General features: G+C 40.3%; 2 protein-coding genes across 4 annotated transcripts in view; one reads left to right on the top strand and one right to left on the bottom strand.

The window, feature by feature from the left end:
* Positions 1 to 13,278, bottom strand: part of LOC129853463 (palmitoyltransferase ZDHHC8B-like) — a 100,353-nt gene extending 87,075 nt beyond the window's left edge. For both annotated transcript variants that reach the window (XM_055919529.1, XM_055919530.1), the window contains exon 1: positions 12,974 to 13,278. In XM_055919529.1, the coding sequence (XP_055775504.1) occupies positions 12,974 to 13,077 (104 nt within the window). In that variant the 5' untranslated portion in view covers positions 13,078 to 13,278. The remainder of the gene's footprint in view (positions 1 to 12,973) is intronic.
* A 9,157-nt stretch (positions 13,279 to 22,435) lies between these two features.
* On the top strand, positions 22,436 to 27,185 carry LOC129853461 (serine/threonine-protein phosphatase PGAM5, mitochondrial-like). Of its 2 annotated transcripts, none has more exons than XM_055919527.1 (6): positions 22,436 to 23,154; positions 23,355 to 23,530; positions 23,725 to 23,850; positions 25,904 to 25,992; positions 26,100 to 26,296; positions 26,540 to 27,185. In XM_055919527.1, the coding sequence occupies exons 1-6, from the start codon at positions 22,922 to 22,924 to the stop codon at positions 26,688 to 26,690; spliced, it is 972 nt and encodes a 323-aa protein (XP_055775502.1). In that variant the 5' UTR covers positions 22,436 to 22,921; the 3' UTR covers positions 26,691 to 27,185. The 2 variants fall into 2 exon arrangements, with proteins under 2 accessions (XP_055775502.1, XP_055775503.1); XM_055919528.1 differs by having other exon boundaries at positions 22,440 to 23,154; positions 26,163 to 26,296.
* The last annotated feature ends 196 nt before the right edge of the window (positions 27,186 to 27,381 follow it).

The following is a 27,381-nucleotide window of genomic DNA, read 5'->3' as shown; positions in this document are numbered from 1 at the left end:
AGCAGGACAAACAGAAAACATCCTTGGTCTAGATGAGATAAAACAGAACTGATAGACTCCTCTCTAGACCATTCCGCCCATCCTGAAAACACAAAGCAGGGCAGATATCTGCAGACTTCCAAACACACACTATCAGAAAGCCCCTGCATCAACTAGATAATAATTAATGGCTAGAATAAACCGAGCCTTAACACATTAATGAGTAAATAGTTATTACTAACCAAGTAGGCATGTCGTCAGTGAGTCAATAATGGTAGATGAGATGGAGTATGAGTACTATCATTTCATACAGGAACTGACACAAATGCAGTAAAAATTTAAAAAAATACTAGCTCACAACATAATTTCCTGTTCTTTCTGTTGAGAAGTGTCACAGTTTCGGAATAACGGCTCCCTGCCATGGGTTGTGCTGGGATACAATTCAGATTCTAGAGAATTCTACACAGCTTCACCCAGCTAAGGAAAACATTTCCCCCAGAAGGAAATACATGGCTAAGCATTGTCTGGACATTTTACCACGAGGGGAGTTTAATGAAAAAAAGTTTTAGACTAAAGTTTCTGTAAAATCGGCTGGCCAACGACCTCTCACAAAACTTCCTCTATTAAAAACACAACTTTAGTATTTCTATTAATCATGACTGACACTGGAGTTTAAATAAAAATAACATTTTGTATGCTGTAATTAGGGGTTAATACAGTATCATTCAGGCTCTAAAAACCATTAGAACTGCTGTCAAATTAGATAGAGATTATAGTCCCACTTGGCAGGCGACACCACTCAACATGCAGCCCACTAGCCGTTTTCAGCTTAAACTGAGGAGAATCAATTTGGTCACCAATTACAGTGTACTGCAGTATTATAAGCATTGTCTGGTCACCAAAGACTTTGCATAAGAGTCAACTACTGTAAATTGAGTCCAGATGATAGTAAACTGTTACTGAATTCACTGAAAATAATATTCCTGTTATCATAGGGTTAGATAATAAATAAACCCAGCAAAAAACCACAAGGTATTTTCAGGTAAGAATAATGAGTGCTCCTTCAACTCAGGTCTTCACAGTCAAATCATGCATTTGCATGGGGCTCTCGCATTGCACCCAGTCTATTCAAACTAAGTCAGGTAGGAAACAAATAGATGAATGCAGACTGCTGTTTCAGCACTCATTCACTGCAGACTATAGCAGCCCAAATGAAACACTATTCCCTATGTACTGCAATACTTTTGACCAGGGCACGTAGGGCCCATAGGGCTCACTATAGGGAATGGGATGTCATTTGGGACACAGACGTAGTGTAATCTTTTCCAGTGTCTTCTGCTGTCAGCTGGGTGTGCTTCCGTTCTAAAGCCGGCCACAGAGAATGATGAATACTGACGAGTCACACAGAGAGTGATGAATACTGATGAGTCATACAGCGAGTGGTAAATACTGACGAGTCACACAGAGAGTGGTAAATATTGACGAGTCACGCAGAGAGTGGTAAATACTGACGAGTCACACAGAGAGTGATGAATACTGACGAGTCACACAGAGAGTGATGAATACTGACGAGTCACACAGAAAGAGCTACACGTCTTACTTATCTCACGAGGAGACTACGGAAGCCACATTAAGGGCACAGAGAACCAGCGTGTCAATGAGAAGCATTTAAAGAATCTATTAAATAAAGATCCAATATCATAAACATTTGATCACATGGATTCTCTATCCCATTAGCCTGACCCGCAGGTTCCTCATAATCTCCTGGTAATAATAAGGTTCGACCCCTGTTCGCACTAGGCAGAGAGACAAAACAGGGAGAGAATGAGAATTCCTTCCACAGGAGCACTTTAAAACGAAATCCTCCAAGCAGGTTTGCACATTGCAAGGGCATCTTTCACTCTGCAAAAAAAAAGCTTCAAAATAATAACAGGTCCTTTAAACGATCATCAATGGCGCTAATATATCTATTCTGTGAGTGTGTATGGAGTGGACAGACAACATCTCAATCTCAGTGTAGGTAATATTAGGCAGGTCATTTCTTGTGCATTTTAATACAGAATGTACACTCGATATTTGATCTTTCCATTCGTCAACCGTCTAAGGTCTGTCTGGCTAAAGCTATGGGAAAGTATAAGAGCTCCTCAGTACTACTACAAAGGCCAAGTCTAAAGCTAAACAGAAAGCCTGGAGTGGAGAGGCTGGCCCTTGGATCTCTGGCTTCAAAGCCTCATGACCACTCACATTTATGTCACTCTGCTCGTTACAGATGAGTGAGCACCGCAACTCTTATTGATGTGCCCATCTCTGGGGCCTTCAAACGATGGACTTGCATGAAAATGGCCAAAGATATGAAAAGGCAACACGCCCATAACACCCCACTCGATCGGCCTATCCATCTCTTTCTCCCTGTGTGCGTCTATGGCTCTCTGGAGTAGTCTTGAGATGTAGGCTACACTCCTCTAACTACACACGTCTCCTTTTCTAACTCGGAGGCAGACGCAGCTGGACTCCAGGTCTTCTTTCTGTCTCTGTCAAACGGCCCCTCTAGCACGAGGTGTCAGAGGCAGAGCTCTGTTTCAACTTATTCCCGGTCAGTGATGGCCTCCCCCCCTGCCAAAACGGAGAAGAGAGGGGGGGGAACAGGGTGGAGACGCCCAGGGAGAGAGAGCGGCTGAAGGTCTAAATCATTCCCACATGTTCTCAGGAGGAGTAGTTTCCACCACCAGCCTCCCTCACTGGGGTGGAAGGTGGGCAGTAGGGGGGGGGGGGGGAGCAGACACCATGTACTCCCAGTCCCAAGCACCTCACTTCCCATTCTGCAAACATTGCTACATTGAGCTGCTCTGACTACATACAGGTGGTTCCATTTAGCCAAGCCATGGCATCACAGGGTACAATTTATTTTTGGCAAGCCAAGCTCAGAAAAAGTTTTACGGCAAATTGAAAGACATTTAAGAAAAGTTCTGAGGTAGGAATAAGTTTCAAACTTCGAAGGCAGAAAATCGCTCTCCCTAGACTCGAGACGCATAAAGGATTATGACAAAATAAAATAACCCCCCTAGAAATGGAACAGAAGCAAATCAGTGAGCCATCAAATCATTTCAAAGTCCAATAAGGCTCAGATCAAAACCTATTCAACAGTTCAAAACAATAACAATTCAGATAAAATGAAAATCTAAAATGATACACGTAAAGCTCTGCTGCTATCCAATCAACAACAGTTATACATCCCAGTGCTGTCAAACCAAAGCACTTTGTCAGACACAGGATTACAGAACCTTTTCCCTCATTACACCCCCTTACACACAGCCAACCACATAAACGGTCCATTTCAAAGGCCTGCCTGCCACAGCTAATATGAATCATAAATTGCATTTTAATAACAACCTGTGCATGGCCGTGGTTATTGTTGTGGAGGGCAGGCTGTGCGTTGGTATGAGGCTGTGGTTTTCCAGGCAGGAAGAGGCTGCTTTGTTCACTCAGGATGCCAGACAAAACCAGGGAAGCATGATCTTAACCTAGTTGTGAGGGAGTGACAGAAGGCTAGGATGGAATCAGATTAGATGACCCAGGCTTTTATTTGCCCGCCTCATTCACTTGTCAATATCAATGTAGGGTGAAGACGTAAGGCATGCTTGTCCGTGTGGCCGGTTGGGTCCAGTGATGCGGTATGAAGAAGTGGCTGGTCCAACACATTTATCTGAGGGGAATCAACAGCTGGACAAGCCATGGTTATGAAGGAGAGGACAGGGATCTGATTTATAGCTGTACCCTGCCATGGCAGATAATGACTGAAATATTACCCTCCTTGTAAGAGAGTGTAAAGGCGCCCGCATGCTGCCCAGACGAAACAGCTTGGAAGAGTTTATGCATATATTATGAAGACATTTTGTGATGTTTTTTTTGTTTGTGACTTTGGTAAGTCTATTTTACGGTTGTTCAGGCACACAACCTTTTTTCTTGAGGCAAGCTGAAGTCTGTAGCCGAAGTCTACGCCTCTTAGTCTGTGATTGGTCAACAGTAGGGATTCTTCAGTAAAGTCTTTGTTGTCATTCACTGAGAGACGACTCGTTTTCATGCACATTTTGTCATTTAGAAATACTGCACCAAACATCTTAGTTAGATGTAAAATTGCGTGACTAAGATCTCCACGGCAAAAACGGCAAAATCAATAACATGTTTCTTGAGTTATCTTAGATTAATTCAGATCAATATCTCTAAATGGACAAACAGTACTATTGCCGTTTTTTTCTCATTTTTCAAGCTAAAGTATTTTAAAGGCGTATGCGAGCACATTGGGTTCGCCTAGCCGACTTTGGCTATCTGTCCGGCCGGACTGAAGCATGCTGATGCCTTAAGAGAAGGTGAGGCAGGAAGACAGGGGGAGGCTGGGGGATAACTCCATTATGGGTTAATAAAAATGTTAACAGTGTCATTTGGGATTCCCTTGGTGAGCGTTCCTTTTTATTATATCAAAACTTCGGGCCTGAATTATACATTTGATCTCATTACTGTCACTTAGCCTGCGGCAAAAAATATAGGAGCAATGAAAGCCAGATTTAAACGTATCCATCGTGGAGTGTGAATGTGTAAACCCCCATCGGGGAGACAGAGTTAGTCACCACACTGTCTATTGTTTGAAATAAGTATTTGGCGTTTTGTTGTACTGGTGCCATTTCTCTACCTTCAACAGGCTTTCAGTGTTCTTTGTGTTTGTCAGTTTCACTACAGACCCAAACAAAACAACACAGTACACAATAATCTACCCTAGATGGTATCAAATAAAATATACAGTGCCTTCAGAAAGTATTCACAGCCCTTGACTTTTTTCACATTTTGTTGTGTTACAAAATGGGATTAAAATGTATTTAATTGTAATTTTATGTTAGCGATCTACACACAATAATCTGTAATGTCAGTGGAAGAAAAATTATAACATTTGTAAAGAAAATCATGAAAAATTAAACACTAATATACAGTATCCTGATTAGATAAGTACTCAACCCCTGAGTCAATACATGTTAGAATCACCTTAGGTAGTGAGTACAGCTGTGAGTTTTTCTGGGTAAGTCTCTAAGAGCTTTCCACACTTAGATTGTTCAACATTTGCCGATTATTCTTTTCACAATTCTTCAGGCTCTGTCAGATTGGCTGTGGATCATTGCTAGACAACCATTTTCAGGTCTTGTCATAGATTTTCAAGCAGATTTAAGTCAAAACTGTAACTTTGTCACATTCACTATCTTCCTGGTAAGCAACTTCAGTGTAGATTTGGCCAGGTTACTGTCCTGCTGAAAGGCGAATTCATCTCTGGTGGAAAGCAGACTGAACCTGAAAAACTCCCCCAGTCCTCAACAATTACAAGCATACTCATAACATGATACAGCCACCACTATGCTTGGAAATATAGAGAGTTGTACTCAGTAATGTGTTGTATTGGATTTGCCCCAAACATAACACTTTGTATTCAGGACAATTTTTTGGCAGTATTACTTTAGTGCCTTGTTTCAAACAGAATGCATGATTGGGAATATTTTTGATTGTGCACAGGCTTCCTTTTCACTCTGTTAATTAGGTTAGTATTGTGGAGTAACTACAATGCTGTTGAGCCATCCTCAGTTTTCTCCTACCACAGCCATTAAACTGTTTTATGACAGCCAGTAACTGTTTTAAAGTCACGATTGGCCTCATGGTGAAATCCCTGAGCGGTTTCCTTCCACTCCAGCAACCGAGTTAGGAACGACGCCTGTACTTAGTAGTGACTGGGTGTATAGATGCACCATTTAAAAGGGTAATTAATAACTTTACTATGCTCAAAGAGACATTCAATGTCTGTTTTTCTACCAATAGGTGCCCTTCTTTGCAAAGCATTGGAAAACTTCCCTGGTCTTTGTGGTTGAATCTGTGTTTGAAATTCACTGCTCGACTGAGGGACCTTACAGATCATTTTATGTGTGGGGTACCTGGAGTCATTCAAAAAACACTATTATTGCACGCAGATTGAGTCCATGCAACTTATTATGTGACTTGTTAAGCACATTTTTTACTCCTGAATTTATCTAGGCTTGCCATAACAAAGGGGTTGGATGCTTATTCACTCAAGACATTTTTCATTTTTTATTAATTTGTAAACATTCCGAAAAACATGATTCCACTTTGACATTATGGGGTGTTCTCTGGCCAGTGACCAAAAAACCTAAATGGGATCAATTCTAAATGCAGGCTGTAACACAACAAAATGTGTCAAGGGGTATGAATAGTTTTTGAAGCCACTGTACATTAAATTAAGTTACAGGCCTACCTCATTGAAACTTTGTTCAAAACGATTTAAAAGAAAATATCAGCAGTTGAATCTGGGACTCAAGATACCACCGTCATCCTTTTGTGTTGAATTGAATCCCTCAATTATGGTCAGTGGAGTCCATACACAACCCATACATAGCAAATGTATGTCAGTGTAACCCATACATAGCATTAAAGCATATATTACCCATACATAGCATTAAACCACACATTACTAATACATAGTATTAAACCATACATTACTCATACACAGAATTAAACCATACATTCCTCATACATAGCATTAAACCATACATTACTCATACATAGCATTACACCATATATTAACGATACATAGCAAGTGTATGTCAGTGTAACCATACATACTATTAAACCATACATTAACCATATAGAACATGGGAAAGTGGAAACAGAACAGATCTACAGTAGATAGATTGCGGAGGGGAATGGTCAGTGTTACAGGGGTTATGTAAACCTTTACCTAGAATGGAACTCTATGGTTTCTGTGTATGCTGCCAAATGGGATGAGTGTATTCAGCCCCAAGACATTTGATAATGAGGAATTACAGTTCATCCTATCTTACAAGAGGCTACATTATGTTCAACATTATATAGTTTGGTTTCATGATTAATATTCAATTTCAAGATTTAGATTTGGTCCCTAAGCCATCAAGCAACTAGACTTTTCCTTTCAAAGTACAGACATGTTGTAGCCTACAGACATGTTTATAAGTTCCTGGTACATTTTTAACTGTAATAGAAAGAAATAGTGTAGTGCAAAAGAGTGGGGTTGAAGTCTCAAATAAACTACCATGCAGTCATAAGATCCACAAGGGAGCCTACACTCATGATAAATAATGCAGTACACACAATTAAAACAATTATTTGACATTTTATTGAAAGGGAAGGGAGTAGTCATCCCTTCCTTGTTCATGATGTTATACAGTACATAACTGCAAGGAGCCCTTTGAGAGTGACACCAGCACAACCCTGCAACCAAGTGAATGAATCTACAAGATCTCTCCTTGACCTAAAGTAGCTGCTCATATTATTATTATTTTTAAACATAGCATTCCCAGTCCTGCTAAATGCCTTATCCTCAGTAATACCAAAAGCTCCATTTGTCCCCCTGAAAACCAGCGATCAGACAGTTGTGCAGCGATTTTTATGAATCACTTTAGGCTGTGAATGCCTATTTTGGTCTTGTTGTTTTCAGTGAGATAATCAGCATCTATCCTCTATATGACACAGAAAACTAAAGCGTTCCCTATCCTATCCTTGACGTTGGTTCAATTATTTGAATTTCATTTCGTTCGTTGTTCCTTCTTCTGTGAACTCAATGCACACATTGCACAGTTTCTCTAGAAATAAATCAGATTCGGCCTGAATTGTGCGATGTATTAGGGATTTGTAGTTTCCAACAGGCATATGCTCTACATAGTTTAGCGCATAAAACATTGTAATTACCTACAATGACCATAATCCATTGCCCATCTACTTATCCGGTCTGTGTTTCTTTTATGCCTGCTACTGAAGAGAGAAGAATGAGCAATCGTGAGCGTCGCTAGGTATCTCTACCTGAAAATACATGATCTAAGTGATTGATAGTTGGTATTCAGCAGTCATAAAAGTATGCCTTATTAAAGATGTAGAACTACAAAAGTGTGATTTTTGTCAGACAACATAGGCAGCAGCTCAATAGAGATGCGATGATGACTTGGAATTAAATAATAAAGTCATCAAATAAAACTAATGTAATATACACAACAACTGAAAGATGTTATTAAAGTAAAGTAATGTGAATAAATGATGTTTAATAAGTGATAAGCAGTAATGGGCAGTCACTACCATCATGGGTATTAATTGTTTATTCTGTGTTACAAGCATTCAACCCACATAATTTATAGTGTATTTAATGTTACAAAAATGATCAAAACCAACATCGAAAACTGATTATTTTTCAAATAAAAAGTACTAATTGCTCAGTACTACCCATCAGACAAGGGTCCAGGTGTCATCGGCAGAAATATACCAAACCTATTATCTCATTATCTTTATCTCTGCATGAAGAAGGAGAGCTCTGAATAGTCCATAATACCCCTCTTTTCACAATGCAGGCAGAAGCATTTACAAACTAAGTAGGGTGGTGACAGGATAGAATCGCTGTAGGGGAGGGAAGGAGGGAGGGAGAGAATCTGAACTACTGATATCCTAATATAGAGGATCGAACATTGGAATCGACACAAACAACATGATCATAGCGATTTAGCAAACCAGACAGACAACCTTAATGGCATAACCTAATCAGATTTATATCCACCATATCAAACAAACACTTCTGATATCACCATTATCAAATATCACTATGTCAATACTATATCACCTATATCAAAACAATCAATGTAGATTAACAAATGATTAAACTAACATCAAATTCACAGAGCCCTTACAATCAAACACATTAGCAAAGGGAAGTGGGGATTGGAGGGTGACTAGGCTCTCATGGTATCTAACACACAGTACTGAAAGGCACCAATGAATAAGATAGCATCAGTGATACAGAACCACCAACTAAAGAGAGGACAGCAGCAGCTGCATAATCACACCCAATGTGTGTCCCAAATGGCACACTATTCCCCAGTGCACTACTTTTGACCAGGGCCTACAGGGTTCTAGTCGAAAGTAGTGCACTATGTATGAAAAAAAAAGAGGGCCATTTGGGACGTCGCCACAGTCCGGATGTGGATTAAGATCAATGGGGGATGCACATTTAATTACTCTCCTAAAAGTTCAATTAATGTGGTAGAGAAGAGATTACCACAACGTTTTAAAACACCACAGCCAGAGGGCACATCGAGCCCTGGATGCTAGGCATTAATCCATTCCTCACCACTACCACACCATCATGTTGGGGTGAGTAAATATGAGATTAACGATACCCCCCGTCCACTCTATTATATCCTAAAACATTGTTATACACATGAAAAGAACTGTGAGACATTAGCCAATCTTTTCTGCAATGTCCAAACTAGCATACTGGTTAGAATGAAGCAATGAATTGTGCATTCTACGTGGTGTGCTAGTATGGACATCGGAACGAACATAGCCCCTGATTGCACCTACCATCAGAACAATAGTGGTTCAAGAGGAAAAGCCTACTGCACCGAGCGTCTCATTTAAATGAACATGTTGTAAATGAGGAAACAGATGTGGAAGTTTAAGATTAGATTTCTCTCTGTCCACTTTGCTCCGGCTCCCATGCCAAGCTGTGCGTACATGAATCTCTGGGAGATAGTTTGGCTCTAAACACAAACAGCAACCTCTTCTGTAATTTATTGCCATAACAACTGCCGCATAGTCAATTGATAGTTTCCAGAAATCCTTCTCACCCCTTCTTAAATGTGGGATATTGGTATTGACAGGAAATGATAACAGTAAGCCTCTGCATTTTTCTCAATGGCAGGTAGCAAATGTATAGAGCATGTGGAAAGCCTTCACAAAGTGCTTGTTTGTTTACATCAGCAAACAGTCCAATGTTATACCACCTCTTGTTTCTGCAGAAACACCAGAAGCTGGACCTGTGTAGAGGTATCAGGGGACCTTGGTCACATGGCATTATGAGCCTTACGTGAATGAGTGAATGATATTGTGGTCGTGAAGGACAGACATACTGTAAATCCACTGACAGAGACGCCAGGCACAGCAGTAACAGTAACACTGTGCCAGCACTGAGCTGGCACTCATACTATTCACACAGTGCCTCTTCCTCCATGCCTGATATGACATTAGTGTGGAGACCTGGCAATCACTTGGTCCACAATGACTCACATAGGTTGCTGTCTCACAGCTCTCTAAACACAGCACATGTGTGGCTTCATCTATTGGATCTACTGTGGTGTGTTTTGTTGTGTTGGGGTGCATTGTGGAATGTTGTGGTGCATTGTGGAATGTTGTGGTGCATTGAGGAGCATTGTGGTGCATTGAGGAGCATTGTGGTGTATTGAGGAGCATTGTGGTGTATTGAGGAGCATTGTGGTGTATTGAGGAGCATTGTGGTGTATTGTGTAGCATATGTTCCCCCCATCAATGTTAGAGCGGATATGCACAGTAATTCTACCCCAGGGGGTTCCATTATACACAACCCAATCCTATGGACGTTTAGCTGCATGTGGAATCAAAGAGCAGAGGAACGGGGTAAAATCCTAATCCTTACCCTCTCTACCCATCTGTTGGGGGTCAATGTTTGGCCCATCTATCTAGCCCTGACCACAGCTTGACTGGAACCCCTGCTGCAATAGAGAAGCTGGGCAGTAAAACCAAGAGGTCTGGAAGATTGGAGAGGGACCTGAGACTAGCTTCCTGCTGCCCTGTATCAGCTACTGTGGTACCAAAGCACACAAGCACATCAGGACTACACCATTAGACTACCACTTTGTCTTACTATGTGTCTATGCAAAGCCTCTTACAGCCAGGGAGGAACCCATTTAGAACTGGAGTGGTTGTTGACGCTACAATCCAGATAGCTGGGCAACAGGGAAAGCCAACTTCATGTTTCCTTTGATCGAAACCATTAACCCCCAGTACAAAAGCCATGCTACACACTCAGACTTCCTCTAGTCTATACTGTCCTGAATAGCTCAGTCTGGGCAAAGTTTGCAAACATTTTGTAACAATGTGCGCTGAGAGTTTGGAAGCAAGTACAGGAAGTGAGTTTTTAATAAATAAACAGCACAGAAAACAAGGAACACACTGACATGAAAACAGAGTCAATAACACCGGAGGAAAGAACCAAGGAGAGTGACAGATATAGGGAAGGTAATCAAGGAGTTGATGGAGTCCAGGTGAGTGTCATGAGGCGCTGGTGTGCTTGACGATGGTGACAGGTGTGCATAATAATCAGCAGCCTGGGGACCTAGAGGCCGGAGAGGGAGTATACGTGACACATTTACACTTTGTGTTGCTGTTGTTTGGGTTGCTGTTGTTGTTTTTTTAAAGAGAGATGATTTTTGATTTGTCTGTTAATAATTACATGCACAAGTTTCCTCCGACACATTGGTGCGGCTGGCTTCCGGGTTGGAGGCGCGCTGTGCGGCTTGGTTGGGTTGTGTTTCGGAGGACGCATGGCTTTCTCCCGAGTCCGTATGGGAGTTGTAGCGATGAGACAAGATTGGATACCACGAAAATTGGGGAGAAAAAGGGGTAAAACATTTTTAAAAAATTTAAAAATTTAAATTTAAATTTAAAAAAAGAACAAATTCTTATTTTCAATGACAGCCTAGTAACTGCCTTGTTCTGGGAAAGAACGACAGATTTTTACCTTGTCAGCTCGGGGATTCGATCTTGCAACCTTTCGGTTACTAGTCCAACACTCCAACCTGCCGCCCCAGGTAGCCTAGCTCCTCCTATGATCTAACAATATAATGCTTATCTTTATCAAAAATATTCTGATCGAAAAATAACGAATTAGCCTCCTTCTGCACACCTACATTGTATATCTCTATAGCAGATGCAGTAGCCTATCTGACAAGAGTAAAGAAATAGATGTTGGTGTCGTAGCATGCCACCGGCATATCTCTATCTCTCCCACTCTCTCTGGGGCTACGCTTATAGCCTCTCTTCCTTTACGTGTGTTTAAATATGAATATCATACAGTGGCCTAAGCCTATAGGCCTATCCATTCATGCAATGCCCTAATGCATTTAGTGCTCAAATCTCTGACAGCTGAACCATGAGATCATACCAGTTCAGTCAAACCACTAGTCCCCATAAGCAAATAGACTCTTAAGTGCAGATTCAAATGTACAGCAGGCCTAGGCTGTACTTGAAAGTTTACAATCAGATTGCCTGCCTATATGTCAATAAATGATGCACTTGAAAGTAGATCACAGGGTCAATCAGGAATGCAATAAATAACCATATGTAAAAAAAAAAAACGAATCTGGGTGGAAAAAATAACCTTCAGAAAAACATCACTCGCTGTAAACCACACACATTTCCATAATGAAGGTGCAGTGGTAGAGCTCTAACCACTAAAATCTTCAGAGCGCACATATGCACTTGCCCGTTATACATGAAGCACTTTGATGTAGGAACCGAGGGCGAATCAGCATTTCTAATCAATATTGGACACACCCATATTCAAAGTAGCCTATCAGTTGCAACGATATAACAATTCACCGCTGTGTTACTTGTTTGCTGTGCCTGAAGAACTAAAGACGGGGCAACTAACTGGCAAGTATGGCGGCCTACGGCTACACAGTAACCTATAGCCGCTATCTGCCTACCTCCTAGACTACTTCAAGCTTGAGTTGGCTGTCCAACTATAAAGTTTATTCTAGAAAAAAATGCATTTGGAAAACAAATATAAAGTAAATGTAATATAGAAGTTTCTGCCATAATGCTTCGACACACCCAGCCTAACAAGACTACCAAAACGAGTCGAAGATCAATAATAGCTGTAGGCTATGCAGTGCACAGTCCACATTTATAAAACCATTCATAATAGCATAAAGATCCGACCCGGAAAAGCGGTCTAAAATCCTGCAACAAAAACTTCTAACAGCAATAGTCATTGGTTACCACCATATCGTCGGACCTATGCTACTGATCCGAATAGGAAACTCTTTATTGTGTGTAAGGCATTACCAGAAGGATAGCCTATAAGACTTACTAAACAATTAAAACTTACGTAAAAACGAAGAATAAGGTGGTGGATCCCACAAGAAGAGTGGCAGCAGTAGATACCGGGATGTATTTGGTGGGTTTAAATCTCTTTCCAACGCTGTTGGGCATTCTGTAATTTCCACATTCCTCAATTATTTATTCCAATTGGAGATAGGTTACATATGTCAAGATCCAGTCTGCAATATCTATAATGAACGATTCAGCCAATCCGTATTTACTACTGTTAAACGCACACAGATCCAAATATAGACAGGCAGAAAATACAGCGCTCCAAAAGCTTGGAAATCCACTACTTTTCTGCTAGCAGCACTAACGATGTCACTTTACTATGGTAATGAGGAAACCTTCAAAAATAAAAGTCCGCATTTCAACATATTGCAAGGTGGATAACTTGGGATGCCCCTGGATGCCACCCAAGTCTAAAATATATATAAAAAAAAAAAGGCTATTATACAATGAGATTGTAGTAACATAATCCAATGTTTCCGTTCCAGTTGCATTTATGATTAGTGAGGAGCATACCCAGAGAGCAATAGAGCAGTTACCAAATACAGTATAGAGTAAAGAAAGGGATATGTGTGGCAGCAACATAGTACCTGTACAAATGAATGATAGTGATAGGTCCATAGCACTGCTACATTGCTGCATCCAGGGAGCACTTTGCTGCCTGAAGAGTTGAATCGTGTTTTAGCTGACAGATACAAAAATAATTTTAACCTCTGTATGCAAATAAACAAAATCATCCACTGGATTTCATCGACCCACTTCTATCTTGTCTTCAATGGGTAGACGAGTATTTGAGACAAAGTTTGAAAATAGTGAAAGGAGAGGCTACTCCATAACATCTATAACATCTAGTGTACTCCATAACATCTAGTGTGTCATACCAGTATGTAAAAGTAATTTAATGCAACAAGCTGGTCAACTCTGTAGACAAGAGTACAGTAAGAAGGAATACAGGTACCGGATGGGCATGAATTCCACAAATCTTGCTGACATTTGTGACATTGTTGATGTTTGCATTGTTCTTGGTAGCAGACATAATTCCACATTAGTAAGCAGCTCTATTAACAAAATCAAGAAACTAACACAAACATTAGACCTAAAAACTGACCCAGGATATCCATTGATGAGCACCATTTGCTGATGAATTTGAAGGTGATATACAGTGAACGCCAAAAGTATTGGGACAGTGACAAATGTGTTACTATTTTGGCTCTGTACTCCAAGCACATTGAGGTGATACAATGACTAAGAGATTTAAAGTGCAGACTTATTTTGAGTGTATTTTCATCCATATCAGGTGAACCGTTCTTGTACATAGTCCCCGCATTTTAGGGGACCAAAAGTATTGGGACAAATTCACTTATTTCTGAAGTAAAAAGTGAAGTATTTGGTTATAATGTTTCTAAACACTTCTACAGTAATGCGGATTCTACCATGATTATGGATAATCCTGAATTAATCGTGAATAATGAATATAATACCCTCCTCAACAGCAAAAAAATGCTAACCTCCCCTGTTATTGTAATGGTGAGGGGTATGTTTGCGTGTCTAACTTTCTCACATATTCATGATTCATTCAGGATTATCTGTAATCATAGTAGCATCCACATTCATGTAGAATTGTTTAGAAACATATTCTATTCTTATTTACAGTAAAAGTGACTCCAAAATGACACAATACATGATTTACCATTCATTTTTATTGGGCACAAAACAATCTGAAACACAACCAAAACACAAAGCAAATGCATTCAACAAATTTGTAGTCACAAGCTTGCTGTAGTCGTGGCGTGCTATGAATATGGGACCCAAAACTTGTTACTACTTTAATACTGAAGTGAATTTGTCCCAATACGTTTGGTCCCCTAAAACGGGGGGACTATGTACAAAAAGTGCTGTAATTTCTCAACGGTTCACCCGATATAGATGAAAAGACCCTCAAATTAAAGCTGACAGTCTGCACTTTTACCGCAGTCATCATATAATTTCAAGTCAAAACAAAAAATGTGTCACTGTCCCAATACTTCTGGAGTTCACTGTCCAGTATATAGTGAAAAAGTAAACTCTCCTTTCTTTGAATGCTTTGACAAAATACGGAAACAAACCTTTGAACGCATTGATAGAGCACAATGCACTGAGAGAAACCTGTACTGTTCATAAAAACTGTTAGACAAGCCTTTTTTAAACTTTTTTCTGGTAATTCCTATTGGGTCTATTTTGGTCTAATTCCTATTTGGTCTGACTTACTCACACGAGATTTAAAGAGATTTTCATCAACGTATATAAAAGTACTGCTAAACAAGAAAAACACAGATATCAGTGAGGAAACCTTCAAAAATACAAAACATTTGTATTCAGGGGATAAATAACGGGATGTATAGTTAAAATACATACTTTGTACATAGCCTACCAAAGAGACACACTTTACAGTGCCTTCAGAAAGTATTCATACCCCTTGACTTTCCCCCACATTTTGTTGTCTTACAGCTTGAATTTAAAATAGATTGAGGTTGTGTGTCACTGGCCTACACACACAATACCCCATAATGGCAAAGAAAATAAAAGAAAAAAATAGTTTTTTTCTTTTTTCGAAATGTTTACAAATGAATAAAAAATTAAAAGCTGAAATGTCTTGAGTCAATAAGTATTCGGCCCCTTTGTTATGGCAAGCCTAAATAAGTGAATAGTAAAAATGTACTTAACACGTCACATAATAAATTGTATGGACTCACTCTGTGTGCAATAATAGTGTTTAACATGATTTTGAACGACTACCTCATCTCTGTACCCCACACATACAATTATCTGTAACGTCCCTCAAAAACAAGGTTTTCCAGTGCCTAGCAAAGGGCACCTATTGGTAGATGGGCAAAAACATTGAATATCCCTTTGAGCATGATTAAGTTATTAATTACACTTTGGATGGTGTATCAAGACACCCAGGCACAACAAATATACAGGTGTCCTTCCTAACTCAGTTGCCGAGAGGAAGGAAACCGCTCATGGATTTTACCATGAGGCCAATGGTGACTTTAAAAGAGTTTAATGGCTGTGATAGGAGAAAACTGAGGATGGATCAACAACATTTTATTTTCTCCACAATACTAACCTAAATGACAGAGTGAAAAGGAGGAAGCCTGTACAGATTACAAATATTCCAAAACATGCATCCTGTTTGCATTAAGGCACTAAAGTAAAACTGCAACAAATGTGGCAAAGAAATGAACTTTATGTCCTGAATACAAAGAGTTATGTTTGGAGCAAATCCAACACAACACATCACGAAGTACCACTCTTCATATTTTTAAGAATGGTGGTGGCTGCATCATGTTATGCGTATACTTGTAATCGCAAAGGACCACAGAATTTTGGGGGGATAATAATAAATGGAATAGCGCTAAGCACAGGCAAAATCCTAGAGGAAACCAGGTTCAATCTAACAGACATGGGGAGACAAATTTACCTTTCAGCAGGACAATAACCTAAAACACAAGGGAAAATAAACCCTGGAGTTGCTTGCCAAGACAACATTGAATGTTCCTGAGTGGCCTAGTTATAATTTTGACTTAAAAAAATCGGCATTAAAATCTATGGCAAGACTTGACAATGGCTGTCTAGCAATGATCAACAACCAATTTGACAGAGCTTGAAGAATTTTCAAAAGAATAATGTGCAAATATTGTACAATTCAGGTGTGCAAAGTGCCTAGAGACTTACCCAGAAAGACTCACAGCTGTAATTGCTGCCAAAGGTGATTCTAACATGTGTTAACTCAAGGATGTGAATACTTATGTGAATGAGATATTTCTGTATTTCATTTTCAATAAATTTGCAAAAATGTCTAAAAACATGTTTTCCCTTTGTCATTGTGGAGTAGTGTGCTGTAGATGTCACGTAAGAAAGAAAAGAAAAGCAAGAAAACCAAAAATGCCACACAAACAGGAGGAACTAGCAGAATCACTGACCAACAACCAAAACGAAACAGGTGGGGTTTTAGGAGGGTCTCTAAAAAAAACTTTCACATGCCTCCTGATATCAATTCTAAAATGTTTTCTCTGAACAATAAGATAAAGAAGGGTAATGTGACACAAGGGTTCAGTGAACCTTTCATTCTTGATACACTACAATCTATGCTGCATCTTCACGTTGTAAAAAAATATTTTGGAAATATAGACCCACACTCATCACAAAGTGTACTCGCAAAGTAAATAACTTTGCTATTCATTACAGACAGCAGTGCAGCATCCAGTGAGCAGTTTCCTGCCTGAAGAGTTGAATCATGTTTTAGCTGAGATACACACATAATTTTTGTCTTTGTATCCAAATAAACAAAATGATCCACTGGATTTTGTCGACCCACTTCTTTCTTGCTTAGATATGCTAGCGATAAAATCTTTGGCTAATGCTATGCACGAAGATAGCTGTGAAACTTGTCAAACCAACAGAATCCACAATGATCCAAACTTCACATCAATGTTTAGCGTTCCACTTCCAGACATAAAAGGGGCACTTGACATTCTTTTCAAGAAAATTATTTTGAAGTGAGAAGCACACGAAGTAAGTTACATGTGCAGCAGTAGCCTACTCAGTACAAAAACTATTTGGAACAGCACTCCAGATATGGTTGTACTTTATGTTTCTTGTGTGAGGTCAAAAGTCTATAACATATTAAGCAGTGACAACAAGTGGTTTAATGACAGAATAATTGACGGGTACAATGATCTGGTGAAGTTACATCTGAAGCAACAAATTGTGTTAATATGCCCGGCGTAATTTTGAGAGTCAGCGACTACAGAGTCTGTTTTGTGACAGCAAAGAGGTTATGCAAAATGAGCCTAGAACGGCCCATAACTGGTGGGGTTTTAATGCCGCGTTCAAAACAACTTGGAATTAGGAAAAATACGAGGTCAAATCATGACGACAGTGATCTTGGATGACCATTCAAATCGATTTTTCCCAGTCGGAGTTTGTTTTTTCCGAGTTCCCAGTAGTTTTGAATCCACTGAAGTCAAAAGTCTGAGATTTCCAAGTTCCCAGTTCCAAGTTCCCAGTTGTTTTGAATGCAGCATAAGCATGTGATAGTGCCTGTGAATTTAGTCACATTGGACAGTTATAGGCATAGATATGCAACATAAAGTTAGTAGTAGTAATTGCTTTAATTTAAATCTGAATATTATGGATTCCTTAAGCCAGTATGAAAAAGAATTTGAGGATACACTACTTCCAATTCAGAAAATACCTGGCATTACAGTATCTGGCAATGCGTGGGATTGTGGTGGATGTGACACTAAACTATGAATTTTCTTATCGGTGCCCTCATTTTAGAAAACAGTCAGACGGTAATAGTAGTGGTGTTTATGTGTGCTTGTTCTCTAACACAGTTTTATTAGAGCGCAATGTGAATACTCTTTGCCACGATGGCAAGCGAGACTATGTTTTACATTAGTTATTGGAGGGGAAATTACTTAGTTGAAAGATGTTAAGGTTTTAAGATGAAGAATACAGCAGAGTGTTTCTTGTAATGCATTTAAAACTGTACAGAAAATGCCTTTGCAGACATTGAGAGATAATCATCACAATATAACTTGTAAATAATCTTGTCTCTGTTATTGTTTTTTGAAAACTAGTTATGCCTATGCCTACTGTACCTGGACGGCAGGTAGCCTAGCGGTTAAGAGCATTGTGGCAGTAACCGAAAGGTTGCTGGTTTGAATCTCTGCGCTGACTAGGTGAAAAATCTGCCAATGTGCCCTTGAGCAAGGCACTTAACCCCGATTGCCCCTGTAAGTCGCTCTGGATAAGAGCATCTGCTAAATGACTCAAATGTAAAATTCATTCACTGTATACTGCTAACCTGTTAGATATTACTTCTAAATAATTGTCTTCATTGCCGTTCTGAAAGCATTACATTTTCATTTTGACTAAAAAGTTTGCCTTATGTGTTCGAGTATGTATAGTGCTGTTGGGTATTTAGACCTCAGTCCCCCATGAAATAACACCATACTGTATATAGATTCTACAGACCCTGAGTAATCCCAACCCCACTTTGACATCGGCACACAGAACAGTTTTTCTCTATAAGCCACTATGTAATGCATATGCAGCGATTTGCATTGTGGCCAATAGAATGGGTGTAGTAAAAGGCCAGCAACACTCCGTATTATTCAGTGCCCCATGAAATGACACCATACAGTATATATATTCTACAGACCCTACTGAGTACTCCCAACACCACTTTTAAGTCAACACAGAGTAATTATTTCTCTGTAAGCCTATATGTAAATTAATAGGCCTACGGTGTATTGCATTGGGACCACTGGAATGGGTGGAGTAAAACGTGCTGCTGGGTATGTAGACCTCAGTCTGCCAAGAAATAACACCATACACTCAGTGGCCAGTTTGTTTATTAGGTACACCCCCCATTCACGAAAATGGTTCACTCCTACAGACAGTGAGTCACTTGGCCATGGCTTGCTATATAAAGCAAGCAGACAGGCATTGAGGCATTCAGTTACTGTTCGATTGAATGTTAGAATGGGCAAAAACGAGTGACCGAATAACTTTGAGCGGGGTATGATCATCGGTGCGAGGCACGCCAGTTCCAGTATCTTAGAAACGGCCGGCATCCTTGGCTTTTCACGCACGACAGTGTCTAGAGTTTACCGACAGTGGTGTGACAAACAAAAAACATCCAGGCAGCAGCAGTCCTGTGGGCGAAAACAGCTCATTGATGAGAGTGGTGTGCAAAATGGCATCTCAGAATGCACAACTCATCGATCCTTGTCACGGATGGGCTATTGCAGCAGACGACTACACTGGGTTCCACTCCTATCAGCTAAAAACAAGACGAAGCGGTTCCAATGGGCACGCGATCACCAACACTGGACAATTGAGGAGTGGAAAACATTGCCAGGTCCAACGAATCCCGGTTCCTGTTGCGCCATGCCGATGGCAGAGTCAGAATTTGGCGTAACCAGCATGAGTCCCTGGCCCCATCCTGCCTGGTGTCAATGGTACAGGCTGGTGGTGTAATGGTGTGGAGAATGTTTTCTTGGCACACATTAGGTCCCTTGATACCAATTGAGCAACGTTTCCATGCCCTGAAGCATTCAGGCTGTTCTGGTACTAGATGGGTTTGTACAATAAACTGGCCACTGAGTGTATATAGATTCTGCAGACCCTACTGAGTACTCCCAATCCACGTTTACATCGGCACATAGTCGTTTTTTTTCTCTATAAGCCAATATGTAATTAATATGCAGTGTATTGCATTGCAGTGAATGGGGTGGGTGGAGTAATGATTCACCAGCATTCTTTATTAAACCCGTTGCCCAGCATAATAGACCAATTTAAGTTTGTAGACTCTATTGAGTAATTCCAATTACTTATATTTTATTAAAAGTGTATTTATTTTCCCTTAGACTATACATTGGCCGTGTTCGAGAGGATCAAAATCGTAATTTATCATGGGTAAATTGTGACTGACTGACTGATCTACAAATAATAATGAGACGTTATTTATGATAGAAGGTGATTTGTAGACCAGTCAGTCGGCAGTTGCCTGCAATGTCAGCTGCAATGTTGAACAAGCCCAATAGCTTTCAATATATACAGTATTGGTGTAAACTTTCTAAAGAAATGCTGGTATAAATAATACAATATTAAAAATAAAAGTACGTCAAATTATCAAATTTTTAAAAAAAGATGGTTGCAATGCTGTGAAAAACAGTTGTACTGTACTGATATGCAAAAACAAAATCGATATTTCAAAAGTTTAGCATGTCTTTGTAGGGGGACTCTTATTTTGAAGAAAACAAATCCGAATCGTGATGTGTCAGCATAATATCCTGCTGCCAGGAGAACGGTAATTGGAAATCCCACTAGCCCGCGAGTGAGGACAGAGAACCGCTTGAAAGGTGGAGCCTATAGCCTGCTTAAGACAGGCAGTCCAATTCTCCTGATATTTTGTGAAGAGATCTGATGTGATTGGTCAAAAGTGCAGGGGTATTCAACCGGTGGTCCACGGAGGTAATGCAGGGGGTCCACAAAATGTTTTTTTTTAAATTATGCATGTCGCTAGCAACAACAGAATAAACACATTTTGAATTACATACCTATAGTAGAAAATGGGATCATATTTTCTTTCTAATGATGTCAAGTGCATTTCTCAACTCCATATTAAGCTAATTAAACTCATTGAAGCCCATTACACTCACTGGAGTGTCTGACATAGGCTTTGAACAAGCACCAGTGAATAGGCTACCAGTGTGGCAAGTAGTAAGCTTTCTTAACCGGGACATTATTTTTTGACAACACATGGCTAACCAGCTGCTCTTAGCGAAAACGTGTTTAGAGTTACCTTTCTAGCTAATAGGCTATGTTATAGTTTACACTTCCTCTTCCAATTATAATGTGGGGAGGTCAAAATAATGAAAAACTATCTCCCAAATCTATTCATTTTAAAATGTTGATTACTTATCCTTTCCATTATCAGTGACCTAATGATAAGACAAGACGTGAAAAAAGTATTTTAGCTAACGTATGATTGCGGTCCCGGGGGCTTCCATTTTGCCTGAGAGTGGTTCCCTGAGGGGGTCGCTTGGCAAGAAAACGTTGAAGACCCCTGAATTAGTGAAAAAAGAGATCAGAATTGGGCTGCCTGTGTAAACGCCGCCATAAACAAAGACGTGTGGTGCTAAGGTTACAGCCAGGGACCACACGTTTATCTCAAACTATATTTTTAGGCATTATTTACATTGAATTAAAAAATGCTTGAATAAATGGATTTATAGCCTACATTTTATTTTGTTTGCACATTGAAAAAAAGTCACTCATTTGTTTTGAGTCACTCATCATTTGTCCATCATTTTCTCACTCACACATAATATGCACATACATTTATACTGACTACACACCCGCACACCCACTCACATGCAAGCTGCTACTACTCTGCTTATCTTATATCCTGTTGCCTAGTCACCTTACATATCTTAATCTACCTCCATCACTCCAGTATCCCTGCACATGTAAATACGGTATTAGAACTGACTTTTAAAATATTTGCTGTATATAGTATGCTTACTTATTGTGTATTTCATATTTCTTATTCTTATTTCTCATGTTTTTTTCTAGTAATACATTGTTATTAATTATTGCATTGTTGGTCTATGAGTTTGTAAGAAAGGCCTTTCACTGTACTTGTGCATGTGACATTTAATCTTGAAACTTGAATGCATTTTTTTGTTACAAATATCATAGTCAGTTTTACTTGGGCCCTACTGTGAAAGTAGGCTACAGAGGCTGCCTTTATTTTTTTTCCCCTCTAATTGGTCTTTACTGTTTCAGACCTGATCTGATTGGTCAAAATATCAGTCAGTGAAAAAAAGATCAGAATTGGGCTGCCTGTGTAAAGGCAGCCTCTGCCCCCCCAAAAAAAATATTCATTACATGACAATAATAATCTCCACCATCTCTGTCCGATTTCCCGTCTTCTGAAGTTTTCATCCTTTTTTAAAACTGTGAGCTCCCTCTAGTGATGCATTATTTGTTCGTTTTGTCCCGCGACATTCGCGTATCGTAATATCTTCGCTAGCTGTTTTTTTTTGGCTCCAGCGAGACACCGTAGGCCCAAGCCCTGTGTGTTTTCCTTTTGGTTTATCTTCAAGCTTGCTAACTAAGTGATTCCAAATAGCTTCATAATCTTGACTGGAGTTATTTTTAGCTGGCGATTAAAGTGTCGTTGGAGGGTATTCGCTGTGTCCCTGTACCTAGAAAGTGTGTAAATCCACTGACCAGAGGCGGGACCTAGCTAGGTCTGGATTAGCCGCTCTTCGAGACCGCTGGATGCTAAATTTCCTAAATATCTCTCTACACATTGGGCGTCATTAGCAATTTAGCCCGCTACCTAGCGAACACAAATTGCACATAATCGCTAGGTTTTTACATCATGTCATATCGGAGGACAATCAAACTCGTGTGTGGATTCGCTGGCGGATCAGCGGTGCTGGTTGTGGCGGCTGCCGCAGCTGAATCCCGTGGCTATTTCGGTGATACGCAAGGAGAGCGATCAGGTCAGTGGAGTCGGTTCAATATTCTCCAAGCTGCACAGCCAGCGACATGGTCAACGGGGAACCACACGGTTGCATCTACTGGACATGCCTGGGACTTCAACTGGGATAAGTATGCCTGCTTTATTAGCTAAATCTGATGCAGACTACTGTAAGACATAAGAGTGGTCTGATGGGATGTGGGTCAAGTAGTTTAGTCTACGCTGAGTGTGATTGATTCATATTTGCAGCCAGCAACATGTTGACAGACTGACAGATGACTTCTCTGGGCACAACACACACAACAGATTTGTTCCCTCTGTACTGTACTAGGCGGGACCCGTCCCCACTGTTTACAAATGGGAAGAAGAAGGAGAACACCAGTGAAGACCCAAGCTCAGAGCAGGAGAATGGCAAACCCAAAGCCACACGCAACATCCTTTTCATCAGGCACTCCCAGTACAACCTGAGTGGGAGTGGAGACCATGAGAGAATCCTCACCCCTTTAGGTTCTGTACCCTGTCCTGCTGTGTATTCATGTTGCTTAAAGCATGACACATAGACCTAGTTCTCCACTCTCCAGCTCAACAGTTGCGTTTTAGTGGATAAGAAGAGCATATTCAGCAGCACTCGTTAGAGGTGGTGAAAGTGGTACGCAAGTACAATCTGCTCATTTATGGGACTATGTGTTGGTGTTCTGCAGGTCGGGAGCAGGCTGAGTTTACTGGCCAGCGGTTGGCTGCCCTGGGGCTGAAGTATGACATCATGGTCTACTCCACTATGGCCAGGGCCACCGAGACGGCCAACATCATCAGCAAGTACCTCCCAGGTCAGACCCCTAGACAGGCAGACTTTACAGCTGAGCCATATGCCAGAGTCTATACAATATTCAGAGACATGCTTGTCTGGTTCCACAAGACTAACCAGTGCTGTACAGCCTCAATCTAACTCTCCTGATTCAACTTTAGAATCACGTTTTGACTTCAGAACATGGATTGGTTGTATCGGTAGACCATGTGGTTAAATCAGGTGTGTTTGTGTAGAGCTGGAGAAAAAGCGTGCACTCTCCTGCTATTCATGGTGCAGATATTTACAGTGACCTTGACTTTTTCCACATTTGTTCTTACAGGCTGAAATTAAAATGGATTCAATTGAGATTTTGTGTCACTGGCCTACACACAGTACCCCATAATGCCAAAGTGTAATTATGTGTTTTGACATTTTTACAAATTAATAAAGAGCTGAAATGCCTTGAGTCAGTAAGTATTCAACCCCTTTGTTTTGGCAAGGCTGAATACGTTTACGAGTAAAAATGTGCTTAACAAGTCACATACTAAATTGCATGGACTCTGTGCAATAATAGTGTTTAACATTATTTTTGGATGACTATCTCATCTCTGTACCCCACATATACAGTTATCTGTAAGGTCCCTCAGTCAAGCTTTTAAATGTATGTAGTTCTGTCCTTGAGCTGTTTTTGTCTATTAATGTTCTGAATTGTTTCGTGTTTGGTGTGGACCCCAGGAAGAGTATCTCTGGCTTTCACAACAGCTAATGGGGATCCTAATAAAATACCAAAGCAGTGAATTTCAAACACAGATTCAACCACAAAAACCAGGGAGGATTCCAATGCCTCGCAAAGAAGGGCACCTGGCAGACATTGAATATCCATTTGAACATGGTGAAGGTATTTCATTATACTTTGGATGGTGTATCAATACACCCAGTCACAAGAAAGATACAGGCATCCTTCTTCACTGTTGCCTGACAGGAAGGAAACCGCTCAGGGATTTCACCATGATCCCAATGGTGACTAAGACAGTTAGAGTTTAATGGCTGTGATAGGAGAAAACTGAGGATGACATTGTATACTAACCTAATTGACAGAGTAAAAAGAAGGAACCCTGTGCAGAATAAAACTATTCCAAAACATGCATCCTGTTTGCAACAAGGCACTAAAGTAATAGTGCAAAAAAAATGTGGCAACGCAATTAACTTCGTGTTATGTTTGGGGCACATCCAATACAACATATTACAGAGTACCACTCCATATTTTCAAGCATAGTGGTGGCGGCATCATGTTATGATTGTAATCGTTAAGGACTGGGGAGTTTTTCAGGATGAAAAAGAAGCGGAATGGAGTTAAACACAGGCAAAATCCTAAAGGGAAACTTGGCTCAGTCTGCTTCCCAGCAGACACTGGGAGATTAATTAACCTTTCAGCAGGACAATAACCTAAAACCCAAGGCCAAATCTACATTGAAGTTGCTTACCAAGAAGACAGTGAATAAGGCTGAGTTACATTTTTGACTTAAATCTGCTTGAAAATATATGGCAAGACCTGAAAATGGTTGTCTAGCAATGATCCACAACCAATCTGACAGAGCTTGAATAATTTTGAAAAGAATAATGGGCAAATATTGCACAATCCAAGTGTGGAAAGCTCTTAGAGACTTACCCAGAAAGACTCACAGTTGTAATCGCTTCCAAAGGTGATTCTTACGTGTATTGACTCAGGGTTGAATATTTATCTAATCAGGATACTGTATATTAGTGTTTTATTTTTTTAAATTTCCCCCGCAAATGTTATTATTTTTCTACCACTGACATTTAGAGTATTTTGTGTAGATCGTTGACAAAAATGACTATTAAAACCATTTTAATCCCACTTTGTAACACAACAAAATGTGGAAAAAGTCAAGGTGTGTGAACACTTCCTGAAGGCACTGTACGTCACCTGATACCAAGGTTCTACCTCGGATAACAGCTTCAAAAGCTTTGATCTCAGATTTTCAGATGTAAAAATTGTAATTAAGCATCATAGATAAGCATTTCACTACTCACCACTAACTAACTCCTCTTCTGATCTGTTTTTGATTTAGGGGTAGAGCTGGTGAGCTGTGATTTGCTGAGAGAAGGAGCACCTATCGAACCTGTGCCTCCTGTTAACCACTGGAAGCCTGACGCTGTGGTGAGACGCCCATTCCTCTGTCATATTACTTCCTGTTTAGTTTCACTTATTAGTTACTGCTGTCTGCATCATTCAATACATAATTCAATGCAATGTATTCCAATGAGAGGTCAGAGGTCATCTCAAACCCTCGTCTGACACCACCACTGTGGACCTCTACCGCTCTACAGCAGTACCACGAGGACGGGGCCCGGATCGAGGCTGCCTTCCGTCGCTACATCCACCGCGCTGACCCCAAGCAGAAGGAGGACAGCTACGAGATCATCGTCTGTCATGCCAATGTCATCCGCTATTTCGTGTGCAGGTGTGTTGGTCTCCCCAGGCAAGCTGGATTAAAGCCTCATTCAACAAGATGATGCCAATCTACATTACTTTGTCTAGCAATTTCATTGTCTTGCTGATGGATGTCTTTTGCATTTCATGACTATAATGATGTGCTTTTCAACATCACATGATATATGTGAATATTTGTTTAGAAAAATAGACCAGCTCTCATTTGGGTGGTTTGGTGGATCTTACAGGCTCTATCCCTCCCTCTGTGTCTCAGGGCTCTGCAGTTTCCCCCAGAGGGCTGGCTGAGGATGGGCCTGAACAATGGCAGCATCACCTGGCTCACTGTGCGCCCCAGCGGCAGAGTGGCACTGAGGACACTGGGAGACTCAGGGTTCATGCCCCCAGACAAACTCACACGGACCTGAGAAATGTTCCACCTACAGTATTCACTCGTTCTCTCCCGGAGAGCTTTAGATCTCGGTCACAGGGTGAACTGAATGGCTCTTGATTTCTCTTTAAGTGTCTTGAAAGTTACTTTTGGTGTTATTTTTGTAGCTTCAACATGCAATGATATACTTTTATGTGGTGTTTTATGATCAACTCCTGTGCCATCGTTTGCCAACTACAGTGCAAAAGGGGAGTATACAGTATGAACTGTTGCTGTAGCCAATCACTGAACTCCAAAAGCTGATGGGATGACTGCCAGTGCCCACTCATTATGAATGTAAAGGGTATAAGAGTTGAGGGACTGAAGGATTTTAAAACCAAACACATTCTAAATTTGTATGGCATATTTACTGTAATGCTGTAAATGCTTATCATGCTCAGCCCTTTTGTATTTGGATCAAGGCTTCCTCTGAGGTTTAGATTGTTGTTGTATTAAGTAGAAACATGCAATAAAGGAGACATGGTAATGTAAATGTTTTGTGTTCCTCAGTACACCAAATAAGTACTCGTACAGTCTTAAAATAGGGTTAGCTCAAGCTGAGACATTGTCTCAAGACTTAACAGAAAATCCAATGTTGGCACTACAAAGCTTGAAAATTACACAATGTCATTTGTTAGAGGACAAGAGCGCCACCACCATTTCAGGCAGTAACAATGTTAGAAAGTGCT

This window comes from Salvelinus fontinalis, chromosome 4 (assembly GCF_029448725.1).
Source record: "Salvelinus fontinalis isolate EN_2023a chromosome 4, ASM2944872v1, whole genome shotgun sequence".
NCBI classification, from domain to species: Eukaryota; Metazoa; Chordata; class Actinopteri; order Salmoniformes; family Salmonidae; genus Salvelinus; species Salvelinus fontinalis.
The sequence above is the reverse complement of the archived record's forward strand: the minus strand, read 5'-3'. Positions and strand labels throughout refer to the sequence as shown.